This window comes from Argiope bruennichi, chromosome 1 (genome assembly GCF_947563725.1).
Source record: "Argiope bruennichi chromosome 1, qqArgBrue1.1, whole genome shotgun sequence".
NCBI lineage: Eukaryota > Metazoa > Arthropoda > Arachnida > Araneae > Araneidae > Argiope > Argiope bruennichi.
Genome location: NC_079151.1, coordinates 72,622,850 through 72,638,181, shown reverse-complemented (window position 1 = coordinate 72,638,181; position 15,332 = coordinate 72,622,850). Strand labels below are relative to the sequence as shown.

Here is a 15,332-nt window from a genome sequence, read left to right as displayed (position 1 = left end):
ATTAAAGGTTGAGCCAATTTATCACTCAACTCAACTCAACTCGTTGCAATCTGCGGGAAAAACGTGTTTACTATTTTCATTGGGGAATTAGACTTATTTCACACGATCTTTTTTCTGCCAAAAATGAGTGTGAAAAAAAGAGTATTAACTAAAGAAAAGAAGCATAATAAGTCCAAAAAATCTAAAGTATCGAAGAAAGGCTCTAATTCCTCGGATTATGTTAAAAAACGTTCTAAAAATCTTGCCTTTAACAAATCTCAGAAGAAGCATGCAGTCTTTAAAGAGCAGAATTATGAAAAACCTACCGCAGAACCTGCCTCAGAATCAGAAGAAGATAATGAAATGTCTGTAGCTTCTAGTGACGATTCGGAAGAAGAATATGAAAAAGCTCCGAGAATCAAAAAAAGTGTTCAGGTGAGAAATTTGCTTCCTATTAAAAATAAGAAAGGATTAATTTATAGATCAGAAATTGTTAAGGAAGAAAGTGAAGATGAATTACCGGCAATTGATAGTGAGAAGAAAGAAGTTAAAAAGAAGGATCTGATTCAGAGCTATGCAATGCAACAGAAGGTGTTTAAAGATTTGAAACGTAAAGTTGCTTTGTTGTGTACATCTATAATTGAAGAACCTGATAATAACATGGTTGCTTTAAAGGAACTTGTATCCATGATACAGAACCAGACTACTCAAATGGTAATCAGTGAAAAAAAAGTTTTATGTTTATCGTTGCTTCATGTGTTTTTAGATGTTCTTCCTGGATATCGAATCAGAACTCAAGAAGAAACTGACACAAAGGTTAAATTAAAGAAAGAAACTAGGAAATTACTTGGTTATGAACAGACTCTTTTGAAATGCTACAAAAAATATTTAGATTTATTATATGATTTAGTGAGAGATATGAAACATAAAATGTCTCTTAATAACATTTCAAGTACTAAGCAACGTGTGTCATATGAAGTAGGCTTGATTGCTGTGAGATGTCTGTGTGAATTGTTGAGTACACGATTTAGTTTTAATTATTTTAAAAACATAGCAAATAAATTAGTACCTGTTGCAATTGATTATGATGAAAATATTTCCAACATGTGTTGCAAAGCATTTGAAAAGCTTTTTCGAGCTGACAAACTGGGTGAAGCATCATTTAGTCTTGTAAAACAGATCATTGATGTTATTAAAGAACGCAAGTTTAATGTTCCTGTTTGTTTACTGAGAACATTTTTATGTCTGAATTTAAGAGAAGCAAGGCCAGAATTTGAGAAAGTTGACATGGCTAAAGGACGTAAAGAATGGCGTGCCATGTCCCGTAGCCAAAGAAAGGATAAGAAAAAAATTAAAGACCTTGAAGCTGAATTAAAGGAAGCTCAAGCCTATGAATGTGTTGATAATGTAAAGAAATTCCATACTGCTACTTTAAATAAAATTTTTTGGGTTTTCTTTCATATTCTCAAAGATGGTGAAAAGGTATCACTCATTGGTCCCGCTCTAGAAGGCCTTTCTAAGTTTGCTTATCTTATCAATTTAGAATTTTTCGATGATCTTAATGCTGTTGTATGTGGCATGATGGAAAGTGGGAAACTTAGTGATGTTGACAAGTTACATGGTGTGTATACATTGTTCACTATTTTAGCTGGTCAAGCTGAGTCCTTACATATAGATCCTCTTAAGATATATTGTCATATGTATCAAGGCTTGCTAAATTTGAGTCATTCTACTGATGTTGAGCATTTTGACCTTACTCTTAAATGTCTGGAATTTAACATTCTAAGGAAGAAAAAGAAGATATCATTCAACAGGATTTTAGCATTCATAAAACGTGTTTGTAGCGTGAGTTTGCAAACACCTGTTCATGGAACCTTGGGATTGCTTTGTTCTGTGCGGAATATAATGATGAATGTTAAAGGTGCTGATATTTTGCTTGATTCTGAGAATTCAATAGGAAGTGGAATTTTTCATCCTGAAATGGGAGATCCTGAACACTGTAATGCACAGTCAACAGCTCTTTGGGAGTTGCATTTATTGAAGACACATTATCATCCAGCTATTAAATTGTATGCACAACATTTACTACATAACTGTTCTAACACAGGTAGATCCCTTCTTCCAGATAAATTAGCAAAATTGACTCCAATTGAAACTTTGAACCGTTTTTCTGAAATAGCTGTCGAAAACAGAATGGACTTTTTGGAAAACACTGAAGAGCCTCCCAAAAAGAAGTTTAAAATCGATAATAGTATTGAAAACACATTTGTTGCAAATGATGTCAAATTGGAATTAGATGCAGATGCATTACACAATATTGATTTTTTACAGCATGTTGCATCTGAAACATCCCAATAAAAATATTTTAATTATGTATTCCATTATTATTTTGTATGAAAATAAAATATTGGATATTTGTTGTACCTTTGTTTGTAGTTTGATAATTAGAAAAACAAACATAAGTTTATAATTTACAACTTTAGTTAGTACAACTTTTAATTTTTTCATTTTTATAAATTATTTATAAAGTTTGACTTATATGTATCTATTATTTATAAGTCTTTACTTTTATAATAAGGTTATATGTTTAAAGGTTCTGTAAAGAATTGATATATTTTTGGTATCTTTAGTAAAACTGATTAGTTGCCTTATTTCTTATATTGATTTGCATAGTTTAAAAGAAATCTTTGTCTTGCAATTTTTAAACAATAATATTAAGATTGTTAGGAAAGGTAGCTGTTATAGTTTTATCATTTTTTGTTGGAAATGACAATTAAGTATTACTATTTCATAAAGCACTATTACTATTTGAAAGAATGCATAAAATTAAAATTATTTATTTATATATATTATTATTTTATATTATATAATTGTGAAATTTCCATTGAACATCAAACATCCTGACACATTATGGAAGAAGTTTGTTGGACCAGCTTCAGTTTCTCATGTCTTCAGACTATGATTCAAAATTGTGAGCCCATCATACAATAGGAATTGTGCTACTTCAAGTAGTTTAATTTTCATATTAATAAAACTAAACAAATTATTGAGAATGTTTTTTGTCTTCTATCTAAATATCCAATGTAATATACTTTTATAATGACTTTTTTGCATGAAGACATGTATAGTTTTACAGATAATTAAAAAGATAAATGTATTGTTAATTGAAGTATTTAAAAATTGAAACAATTCTTTTTTTTTTTTTTTTTCAGAAAAAAAATGTTATAACACACATTTATGCATATTATATTACTTTGTGCAGGTATAATAAATATTTAAATTTCTAGGCATAATAAATATTATTGCCTGTTTTATTTCTAACACCAAACAAATTTTAAAAAAAATATAGCAGCAAGCTATTATGCGTTATTTTCAACGAGAAGCAGGCATTTATCAACTGGTAAAACTTAGAATTTGTAATGAAATTTTGCATATTGTTTCAAATATTAATTGAAGCAGTTGGCATCACATCTGAATAACTGTTTATTGTGTATATTTGTTTACACATTAAAATCAGTATGATGAATGCAAAAAATTTGCAAGTTTTCACAATTGCTAATCTGATAAATAATATACATTATTTTATGTTAGGCAAATAAAGTATCAGATTAATAATAAATATCAATTGTTTTAGTGCCAGTGGCATTTTTGTACTTGAAGAATTTTGAATAATGGCAAATATAGTGCAAAATTTAGTCGTATAATATTGCCTTTAAATGCAATCACATTGACTTTTAGAATTGACTGAAAAAGATTTTTTTATGATTTATGAAATGAATATTTTTGTTTTCCTTTCACTTGTCACTAAGAAATGCGTTATGTATATTCCAGCTTGGGCAGAGGAGGATATGTGTTAGGGAAAGTCATGCTCAACAATATAATTTTGGGGGATAGATAAAGAAGCACCAAATTGGTGAGGAAAAATGCATTTGAGACTTGACTATGTTGTTATATAATTTTATTTTAAATGTGAAATTTGGTCATATATTATCAGATTTTAATTCATTTTGTTGGAAATAAAGCAATGTATTAATACAAATCACTACTTAAAGTTTTTATGATTGCCAACCATCATTATTAAACTTACTTCAAACTTTGGCCATATAATACTCTATAATATATATAAAACCTTTATGATAATATATAACATATATTTTTATAGGTATACATCTTGACTTGACTAATTAGTGTTCATAATATTGACTACATGCGAGTTGACTGTTTATCAATGAAGGTTTTTTTTTTTTTTTATAAAAAAGATGAAGGCTACAAGAAGATGGAAATTAAGTAGTAATTGTCTTTTTAATAGTGATAAGTTAATTTGATAAGATATAGTATTTTTGCTACAGCAGTTTGAATTCCATTTATACATTGAAATAAAAGGAATTTACATATTATTTCAGATAACATGTCAAATAATGAAAATTTGATATCCTTATTTTAGTGAAGATTCCAGAAATAATTAATGTTGAATTTACATTTTCCCAACCCTTGTAAACTTAGCATGGTTATTTTGTACAGTAGAGTAATTTACAAAAAATGTAATTATGCACATTTCTCCAAACTCAATCAAATTTACTTTACCAAAGGGCAGAGACGGTCTTCCCCATAACGGGGCCTGAGTGCAAGAAGCCATTTGGGGCCCTAATTCTTGTGAAGTAAAGAAAAATACAAACATGAAAATATATTATTAATGCATGTTTATTTAATATGTGATTTTGTTTTTGCTAATACATCAATTACTTCAGAAAAATTACAATTTTTTTTCGATGCTTAGTATATTAAGTGCATTTAAGCGTTCTAACACATGCTTGACTGAAGATAATTCTTTATTAATTTTAATTTGCTGAAAGAGCGCTGAGCTCTTGCTATAGTAACTGCCAACGTAAAGAAAAGTTTTAACACAGTTAATACACTTCAAAATAGCTCCTTATTATTTAGTATTTATTGCAATATGTCTTGTGCTGTGCATTATTTACATTTCTTTCATTCAAAATCAAATCCTGTAGCAAACAAATTTCGTGGATTAAATTTTCATCTACATCTCTATTATAAAACTTTACAAAAATTTTGGAACATTTCTCGATTTTTTTTTTTTTTTTTAAAGTTTATATCAGTGATTAAAATTGAAATCAGAAATAATATTTTGTATACTTTTAAATCTATCTTCTATTTGTACAATAACAGTATCAATTACAGTGTTAAAAAATAACACCTAAATTCCTCTACCGTTTTTTTTTTTTTTTTAGCTTTGTTTTCTGCTAATTCGGAATATAATCTTTTCCTTTTTCGAATCCGTTTTGCAGGAAAATGTTCTGAAATATTCAAATTACATGATGGCACTTTTGCTTCGTCTAAAAATGTGTTAAATTTTGTTTTTAAATTTTGGATTTCAGTTTTAATTTTATTGACTAAATAGAAAGCCAAGTCAAGAACAATTGTTTTTCCTTGAAATAGTTTATTGAAAGTGTTAATTTTGAACAATATTGCAAATTATGGTATTAAACATAAAATAAATGGCATTTCTTGTTTTGTATCTAATAAACTTTTAGCTTCGGATTCCGCTGTATTATCGTTACTTACATCAATAAATTCTTCTAGGGTATTACAATTTGTTCAAACTGTGTATACACTGCTTTAACCGAATATATTTTGGCTTCCCCAAGAATGTCATATACTGTTTTAAGAGAAATATTTAAATGGTTTTGTAGAATTTCCCATCTTTTCGTAGATACAGAAAATAAGCAATATAAGCGTTGCAATATCCCCAAAAATTTTTTAAAAATATATACTGTTTTACGCGGCATCACAAATTAATAAATTAAAGGAGTGTGATAGGCTAGGCACATAAATTGCATGCGGGTTTAGAGAAAGCATTCTAAACTGTGCATCTTTATATTTCCCTTTCATGTTGCTACCGTTGTCGTATGCTTGCTCTCTACAATTCATAATATCTAAATCAAGCTCACTTAATCTTTCCAAAAGAGTTTTTGCTATTCCTTCTCTAGTCACATCAGTGACTTCAATAAATCCTATAAATGGCTCATTTATAGTTGACCCTTCCTCTTCAAAATTTACATACTTAATAATGATTGAAGTTTGTTTCTTATTGGAAATTTGAAGAGTACAATCCATTTGGATACTATAGTATATGGTCGCTTTTATATCGTGTTTAATTTTGTTAAGGGCTTCATTTTCTAACGCAGAAATAATTTGTTCTTGTGATCTATGTGCTAAATGATGCACAATTCTATTTTTAGAATTTATTATTTTGTTTATATGATCCATCAACACAGGGTCGTTTTTACTTAATAATTCGATTACACTTAAAAAATTTCCATTATTAGGCGTACTTATTATTTCGTGGGTTCCTCGAAGTGGAAGATTATTACACGCTAAAAATAGAAGCACATCTATAATTCTTTGAAATAATAATTTGAGGCGTTTCGTTTCCTTGCTTATATTAACTTGATTTCTTTTATCAATAGTCGAACATAAATTTAGTCGTTTTAGTAATTATTTCCAAGCAATAAACGAATTAGAATGTCGACTAGAACGCTCATGATTTTGGATTATAGTCGACAGCTTTCTCCAGTTATTATAGCCACCTTTAAATAGTGTAGTTTGGTCCTTTCCTTTTCTTTTGGAAAACAGTATACAACGAAAATAAAATACGGAGTTCTGAGTTTTTGAATAAATTAACCAATTGCGAAGTTAGGTTTCACCATTTGGCATTTTTTTTAAAGCAGTATGTAGTGAAAAATTATCTACCTCCAGCATTTTTAGCAAAAACTTTATACTTTAATACTTTGTTTTGTACAGGTCCGATTTTAACACAAAACATTCTAAATTTATCCGTTATAATACTTGACCATAAACCAGGACCATTTATAATCTTTTGATCATATTTGTTATTGTCATTTTCGTCATTATTTTTTGATTCTGTCATATTTGTATAAACACACGGTTTTTCAACAAATTTCACCGTTTCAACATTTCCATTGCAAGACTGTGTACTTTGCACGGAACTTTCATCCCCAGTTGAAGTATGAATTGTAGCTTCTGAAGTCGAAGCAATTTCTTTGCCAGGATTACTTCGTAGTTAAGAAAACAGATCTACGTGTGACTTTTTTAAGTTTATATTTTCTTCTTTTTTCCTTTCTGATAATTTTTTTTGACACCCAGTGGGATATTTCCTTGGCATGGACATGATTATATCTAACAGTACTGTAGCAGTTTACTGCAAGAATTATCAAATTATTATATGCTATACTATACGCTATTACCTAGTAGGTGAGGTAAATGACTGTAAATCTACTTACCTTATATTAACAATATTTTGCACACTTACACAAGACTATAATATATAATGTAAACTTCGTGTATTTCCAAATCCGTCGACTGCTTCATTTAAACTTCCTTAATTCTTTTCATTCCGGTCGTATCCGGAGAAGCAGTAATGCAATGTGCAATGCTAGAAGTTGATCGTTTAATTTTTCTTCGTTTTACTTTCTATTTGATCAACTTAATATAAACAAACATACACAGATGCACGCATAAAAATATTACATTAGATATAGAAAAAAGTAAATAATTGGAGATTTACAAGTCCATTTGAACCCAGCCTCAGTCTCGATTTCCTGGGCCTCGCTTGTGCCCAGAAGTCGCGCCACTCTGTCTTAACATGTCTGAAGGGGATTCCCCCCTTTTTTTATAGGTATCATTACAATCTTTGCCTAATAATGGCGTCAGTACCAGGTGGCTCAGCTAGCTACGTGGAAACAAACTTGTATACTTTCAATATGTGTAATGCTATTATTGTTCAGAACACTATTTTAATTCTTAATCATGGTGGGGCTCCGCTGAATAGCACCCGTCGCACTTCCCAGATGGCCGGTCCTGCCAAAGGGACTTTACAATAATAACAATAAGTACTTTTAAGTATAAAATAAATTTATTTAAATAATTTCATTCCTTTAGTACATACCCACATTTAACTAATTTATTAAGTACATACATTAAAAAAAATTGAAATATCAGGTATATGCTTAAATTGTAAATTTTAGCTGCATAATTATGTAACAGCAAATATTTATTTTTGTGCATTTCGTGCTTTAGTTTCCATTTCATGCGTTCTTTAGAACAAAATTGAATTTATTCCATAGAGTTAAATTAGCAAAAAATTCACGTGTAGATGGCAGCATGAGTATTGTAGAATACCTTTGATGTTTTCCCTCAAGTATTTAGCTACATTAGCGTTAATCCGGTAGTGATCAACAGTAATAGCAAAATATTAAAATTTTAAATGATTTAATGCACAAATGTATTTTTGTTATTATATAGTTCACTTAATTTGGTGAAAATAATCTGACAGGCGTGCTTATATTATTCTTAAATTCTAGAAAGTTTGACTCAACGAAATTGTTAAATTAGAAGTAAATTATTAAATATAATATCAATATTTTTATGATTTTACCCAAATGAAATATCAGTATAATTATGATTTTAAATAAAGTACTTTAGCTGTAAATAAAAACACAAGATTCAAAACTTCAGGTAAAAATTCAGATTTGAAAATACTTGCAGAATTGAAATATTTCATATTAAACACTTGGAACTGAAACCATAAATATAAGATTGAAAATATCTAATGAAAAACTTGGATATGAAAATAATACTTGTAAAATTGAATGGTTTCATATAAAACTTTTGGAAATGTGAAGAAATGTAAGATTCATGTATTTCAAATAAATCGGTTGGAAATGATAATAATAATTGCAAAACTCAAAAATATCAAATCAAAAACTTGGAACTAAAAGTAATAAATGCAAAATTCAAAGATTTCAAACAATACACTTGTGAAGGAATGTAACAAACACAAGATCCCAAATACTCTTATAAGATTTGAAATAAAAAAAATATGTAATATAAGAAATAGTTGAGTAATGGAAAAAAATGTATAATTGTGTTTGGAACAAGTATTTGGACACAGTGATAATAGAGGGTAGTTTAATAACTGTCAGAGATGTAAAAATTTCCCTTGAGGCATATACTACCTTAGTCTAATTATCACGTGCCATTAATTACTAAGCATATAAGAATCTTGGTATGTAGCTTTTTTTTTTTCATTCACAAGGTCTGTATGCATATTAAAACAAAAAGCAATCAGACACAATAAATACCAGAGTATAGTTTAGTTACAATCAGAGGTGTTACAAATTTTCTTTTGAAGTATTAACTATTTTTTCTGATATAATGTGTCATGTCTTTTATTTATTATTTAATTTAAAAACGTTGGAGTTAGATTAATTTAGTTAAATTAAATTTATTTGGGGAAATCATTTTTCTTGATTTTTAATAGCATTTACATAAATTTCAAATTCAACAAATTATAATATTATGAATAAATTTTAAATAATAGATATGAAAAAAAATTAAAAACATTATAATATTTTAAATAATAATATGAAAGTATCATTTGCAATTGTATTGTAATTGAAAAAATCAATTAAAATTATAATCAAAAGTTCAAAATATAAATCTTGAATTTCATCCGTTGAGTCAGTCTTTTTTTTTAACACAAATCACTTTTTGAAGAATAATCACTTTCTAATTAATCACAAAAGACAATTTTGAGCACTGGATTGGCAATATAGACTACTGGAGAGTAAACGGAAGGTGTTCAGTATATTTTGGTGATAATGTAAAACACAAGTGATATTTTGGAAATCTGGTCGATTCAATTTTGCACTGGAGACCACTGGTGAGTAAAGTAGGCGATTATTATATTGTGGTGATAATATAAAACACAAGTTTGGATGAATCATGGCACATTAGGAGTTGGAACTTTTTGAAAATAAAGGACATAAACACAAGAGGAAATGGAGCGCAAACACATCGGAGAGCTGGAACGTCGGATGAGGTCTCAGGTTAAGGAAGGAGTAGCGATAAGCAGCAGGGAATTCAACGGGAACTGGACCGGACCTTGGACTAAGGTTTGCATGGAACGACGTGGTCTGAGGAGAAAACCATCGGTGTCGAAGAACTTCAGCGTAGCGACAGGCAGAGCGCCCGTGCCAGCACGGAATCATCTTCGGAGCACGGCGAGCTGCGGAGGCTTATGAACGTCGAAGCTTGCCCCGCGGATTTAATTTTAGTTAATTTGACAATTTTGCACAGGAAACCATACCTGTCAACTAAATAATATGTAAGCATTATTTTATGTGAAGCAGAATGCAGGTGTGACAAGCAGTGAAGTGACTTTGAATTTTTAAGTTCGCTTTATTCTTTCTCGGGAGGCAGGCATGATTATTTACAAGAAGGCGCGGACAAGGCACGTCCGCCACAGTGCGGCACAAAAGCAGAAGTCGGGAAGAAGAGCGAAATAAATTATCCCTCGTCTTATATAACATGAGATATGGATAGGGAAAATATTTTTTCACAGTGTTAATATATTATTAAGATTCTGATAGGGATTTCTAACGCATGTCAATCACAAGAAAATGAAACACAGGGATCTTTAAAAAAGAATGTGCTTATTGGACATTTTTTTTAGCCCTTCACGCGGAGCGTGAGAATGTGTCGGCGTTTAGTCGATTCAGCAATTCTATAAAGCGTCGCTTGAATTAATTAAGTAGAGAAAGTGGAATTGGATCAAGAAATAAGAGAATGAACTTACTGTGGGCAAAATTAAGACAGAACTTCGTAAATTAATACGAATCGAAATCAGAGTTTAAAATATCATCACATATATATATATTTAAAAAATTGTCTTCATAATTAAAAAGTATTTAGATCGAATTCAAAATTTTTTTTCTCACTATTTTGTTTCAAATTGGTTTTAGGTTTCAATCTTTATTATTTATTGCAAAATATTGAAAACAATGTTTTTGTAATATACGTTTTGCCATTTTTTTTATTAGAATGGGCTCTGTAAAACTGTTTATGTAAATAATTAAAATCTGTAAAAAAAAAGTATCTGATGTAAGAAACTATCGAGAATAAAAAAAAAAAATAATAGATTGCTTAAGAGTCCCTAAAAGATTTTTAATCCAACCTTACTCTACATCATTGAGAATGATGTGCAAAATTGTAAAAATGTAAATCCTTGAGCCAATAGAAAAGGAAAATCGAGATGTGCTGATATCAAAAGCATTTCTCTCTCTCTCTCTCTCTCTAAAAAAAAAAAAAAAAAAAAAAGGAAATTGCTTTTCCTGTTAACACAAAATGCCCGACAACATTGATCGACATCTTTACGATATTGGCCGGCATTCAGAATATCGTAAAACATCGTGGAGATATCATACAATAACCTTGTGCTAATAGGGACATGTGAATTTTCATTTAAATATTGTTATTATTGTTTCATATATCTGCATTGAATTAAGAAATATTCGTACAATATTTCCCTAAAATGAATTTATTGCAATGTTTTTCAGCACCGGTGCCCAAGAACCCTAGTAGCATACATAAATTGTACAATATTGTATAATATTAAACAATATTCTCACTATTGTATAATATTGTTAAATATTAAATTATATAATGCAATATTGTATAATGTTGTTCAATATTGTGCAACAGGATGTGCTATCTGGGAATAACAAATAAAAGCCAGCGGGAGCGGTCTCACCGAAACTTTCTGGAATACTCTCTAATAAAGATAAATTTGTGTTTTAATTTGACATAGAACTACAATTGCACAAAATCACATGCCAAATTTGATATATGTAAGTCATATATTTGTATATCACATAATTTGATATGTTTTTGAAATATAGCGTTTACATACTTCTGAAAGTACAGATCGACAGACGGTCATCTCTATGTTGGAATTGGTTCAAAATTTGATAGGCGTTTACAATGTAGATGTTAAATGTGTGTACCGAATATTATCGATTTAGATCTCTTCGTCTTATAGCGTCAGTTATAGCGTCAGCTTACATTCGAACAGCCGGATAGACAGACTTCCACTGAATAGATTTTGCTCCAAGTTCGACAAAAATCTACATTTGGTGAAAATATCATATACTAAATTTCATCCGCCTTGCTCAAAGCGTTTTGAAATGATCTTTGTTGCAGAAAGAAATTTTTCGAAAAGGTGTTTTTCGGGCCCTTTGGAATTTAAAATGTGGAGATTCGTCAAAATCTCAAGTTCGAATGTTTTGATGATTGCAATACTTTCGCTATACTTCATATAAGTAAAAAAAAAAAAGAAAAAAAAAAAGAGTGATTGATGAGAAATAGAATCAATTAAAAGTAAAATATTTGAGAAATGCTAATTTATGAATAAAAATTTATTGCATATTGAAAAAAATACTTAAAAATATAGAGAGTTGTTGTTATAGAGAATTGTTATATAGATTTAAAATTTAAATCACAGATAATTGAGTTAGGCGCTTAGGATTTATTACATAAAAATTATAGTGGCAGAATTCACCAACAGAGGGAGTTATAACACAAATGTTATATTATATATATATTGAAAATGTGAAACATCATTTACATTGCATCGCATTTAAAGGAAGGATTATGGATAAAAGGAAGGCGGAATCTGCACGAGCATTAGTAACTTTTCTGCACGTCATGCCTACGTTGCAAGAATGCGCATTATTGGTAAAACTGTTCTGTCAGAACTCTAGAACTCTGTTTCAGATGTAAAAGAATTCCGTTGTATCAAGTGAAAATGAATAGATCCAATGTCTCCATTTGCCCTACGCAAGATAATGCAGAAATTTGAAAAAAAAAAAAAAAAAAAAAAACTGACCAACTTGGCATTCTTTCAGGTAGAGGTCGTAAGCAAATTCCGTCTTATAACGTTGAAAAGGGGGCTACCGCACTCGTTGTAGCCAGCACTCAGTCACCGCATGGTATTGTGAATGTGCCAATTGTTTTCGATGTATTGAATATGCCGTATTCCGTACGGTGGAATTTGCACTTTTATTCCTAAAAAATCAAGCATGTTCACCTACTGCAAGATGGGAATTTTTAGACTTGTAAAATTTTTGCACATAAGTTCTTTATTAGAATGGTGCTTGATCTCATTTGGGCATGGAACATTTTGTGGCATGACGAAGCCCATATTTGTCGGAATGAGCAAGCAAATACCCACATTTGTCAGTGAAAAACCTTTACACTATGCAGGAACAGCATTGCATTTTGAAAAATTTACAATGTGGTTTTATGGCCACCTTTTCCATTGAGCTGTATCTGTTTTGAAGAGATACCTGCAAATAGAATGTAAATCTGTTCCGAGACAGGACAACGGTAATGTGATATGTTGGGGAATTTTATAATCCACAACTTTAAAAGCGTGTATGCCATCAGAAAATAATTTCATGAAGGATGGCGTACCTCCGCACATCGATCGTCATCATGCAAAGCAATTTCTAAGCATTCAGAGATGCACGGGCGATCAGCCTTCATTTCCAATATCATGGCATCCTCGTTCTCCGAATATCAGCCTTTGTGACTTTTGGTTGTGGGGCAATATTTAGCATCAAAGGGCAACATTTGTATCAGATCTGAAGGATAGCATTCGATGCCATGTTCTTGATATTCCGACAGATTTTCTCCTGCCAATTGTGAAAAATATGGTTTTGCAAATAGAGTATTGTTGAGCATGAAGGGGGTTATTCTGAACAATTTTAATGTTATTTTTTCATTATTTCACATTTATAAACTATAATAAATGTTTTATTTGTATTACAGCACCATCTATCGGTAGATTTTTGTACTAATTTTTTTATTTAAAAAGTGTCAAGCTCATTATTTGAATTATCTGTTGTTCAAATTTTATGTTATTTGGATTATTAGAAAGTAATATAGAGCCCTCTAAGGAGAGAAACTTATTTCTTATACGAAACTTCTTTCTTTAAACGAAGCTGTACAAGTATTCAGTGAATACATTCCAATAGATATAAAAATTAAGAAATTTCTTATACTCTTTCTTATCAAATGGGTTGCTGCGAGGTTGTTCATCTTTTTCCGTTTGATTCTGGCGGGATTTCGATCTTGCATCACACTGAGAATGTTCATTATGAATAATTATTTTTCATTCAAGCAAGTTTCTCCCCCTATCTTTTTTTTTTTTTTTAATCAAAGTGGTATTTTCTTTTTCTATTTTTCTTATATTTCTGTTTAGATTATTAATTAGATTGGTTTCTGTTTTCATGTCTTGAAACATTTTCCTAACTTTTAATATGAATTCAGATAAAGATTTAAGAATAGATGAGCCTTTACGTAAGCTTTCTTGAATATTTTGCTAATATCTGCAAACGTAATTTATTCTTTGTAAAAAATAATCCCAAATTACTTCCATTAATTCAGTTTCATGTTCATCAAAATTTTTTTAAAGAATGTTTTAATTTCTAATTTATAAGTTGGTTTTTCATTTACATTGTTACTTATTTCGTTTGAGAGTTTTTGAATTTCTTTGTCATCCATCGTCATAACTGCAACTGCATGGGGTTTGGCAAACCATCCAATATTCGCCTACCCTTTTACCATTTTTTAAATCGCCATTCTTAAGATTTTTTTTATTGCATCTAATTTCAGAGTTGCACAGATGAAAAAATGCAATTAAATGCTTTGAATAAAATTTAAATAACTTATATAGATGTGCAAACTTCGGTTGGATCCTAGCACAGCCCACCTCTTGGCGTCTTTTTGAATTCTCGCTAAACGAGTGGCGATAACTTCGCAAATGTGGCAACCTAAAAAAATGTTTTTTTTTTTTTTTAAATTATTTTTATTATTTTTATTTTTTTATATTTATTTCATTTTATTTATTTATTTATTTTATTTTTAGTATTATTTATTTATTATTTTATTACTATTATTTATTATATTTATTTTATTTATTATTATTTCTGGCCTTCAAGCATCGTTTTTTAATTGAAAAATAATAATTACAAATATTCAATTAGTAGTCAACTTGGCGAGATTTCAAATAAGTCGCCAAGAGGTGGGCCCATCTAAGATTTTACCCAAACTTCTGCTGCATAATTTACAATTAAATATAAAGAGTGCTTAGCACATGTAACTTATGCTTGAATCAGAAGGAATTCCTAAATATTTCCTTTCTTGACGACAAATCTTAAAATAAATGTCAATTGATCAGCTTGTCACATCAGATGTTGAATTAACGTTAATTGAAAAGTACATGACTTCCTTAATTTTTGCAATTAAATGCTGCTTTACCTCACTTGCAATGCTCTTCATTTGAGCTCGCCAGATGAAGAATGAGAAAAATAGCTCAAATTTCCTAGACTTGCTATATCAGTCGAAATTGATTCCTTAAAAAAACTATCAAATCTGAAAGTCACAGAATGCAACATCAGAAATTACTTATT

General features: G+C 29.8%; 1 protein-coding gene across 1 annotated transcript; it reads left to right on the top strand.

Annotated features, from left to right (window-relative positions):
* The first annotated feature begins 51 nt into the window (after positions 1–51).
* Positions 52–2,385, top strand: LOC129980821 (nucleolar complex protein 3 homolog). The gene has a single exon (XM_056091216.1). The coding sequence runs from the start codon at positions 124–126 to the stop codon at positions 2,335–2,337; it is 2,214 nt and encodes a 737-aa protein (XP_055947191.1). The 5' UTR covers positions 52–123; the 3' UTR covers positions 2,338–2,385.
* Positions 2,386–15,332: the final 12,947 nt, after the last annotated feature.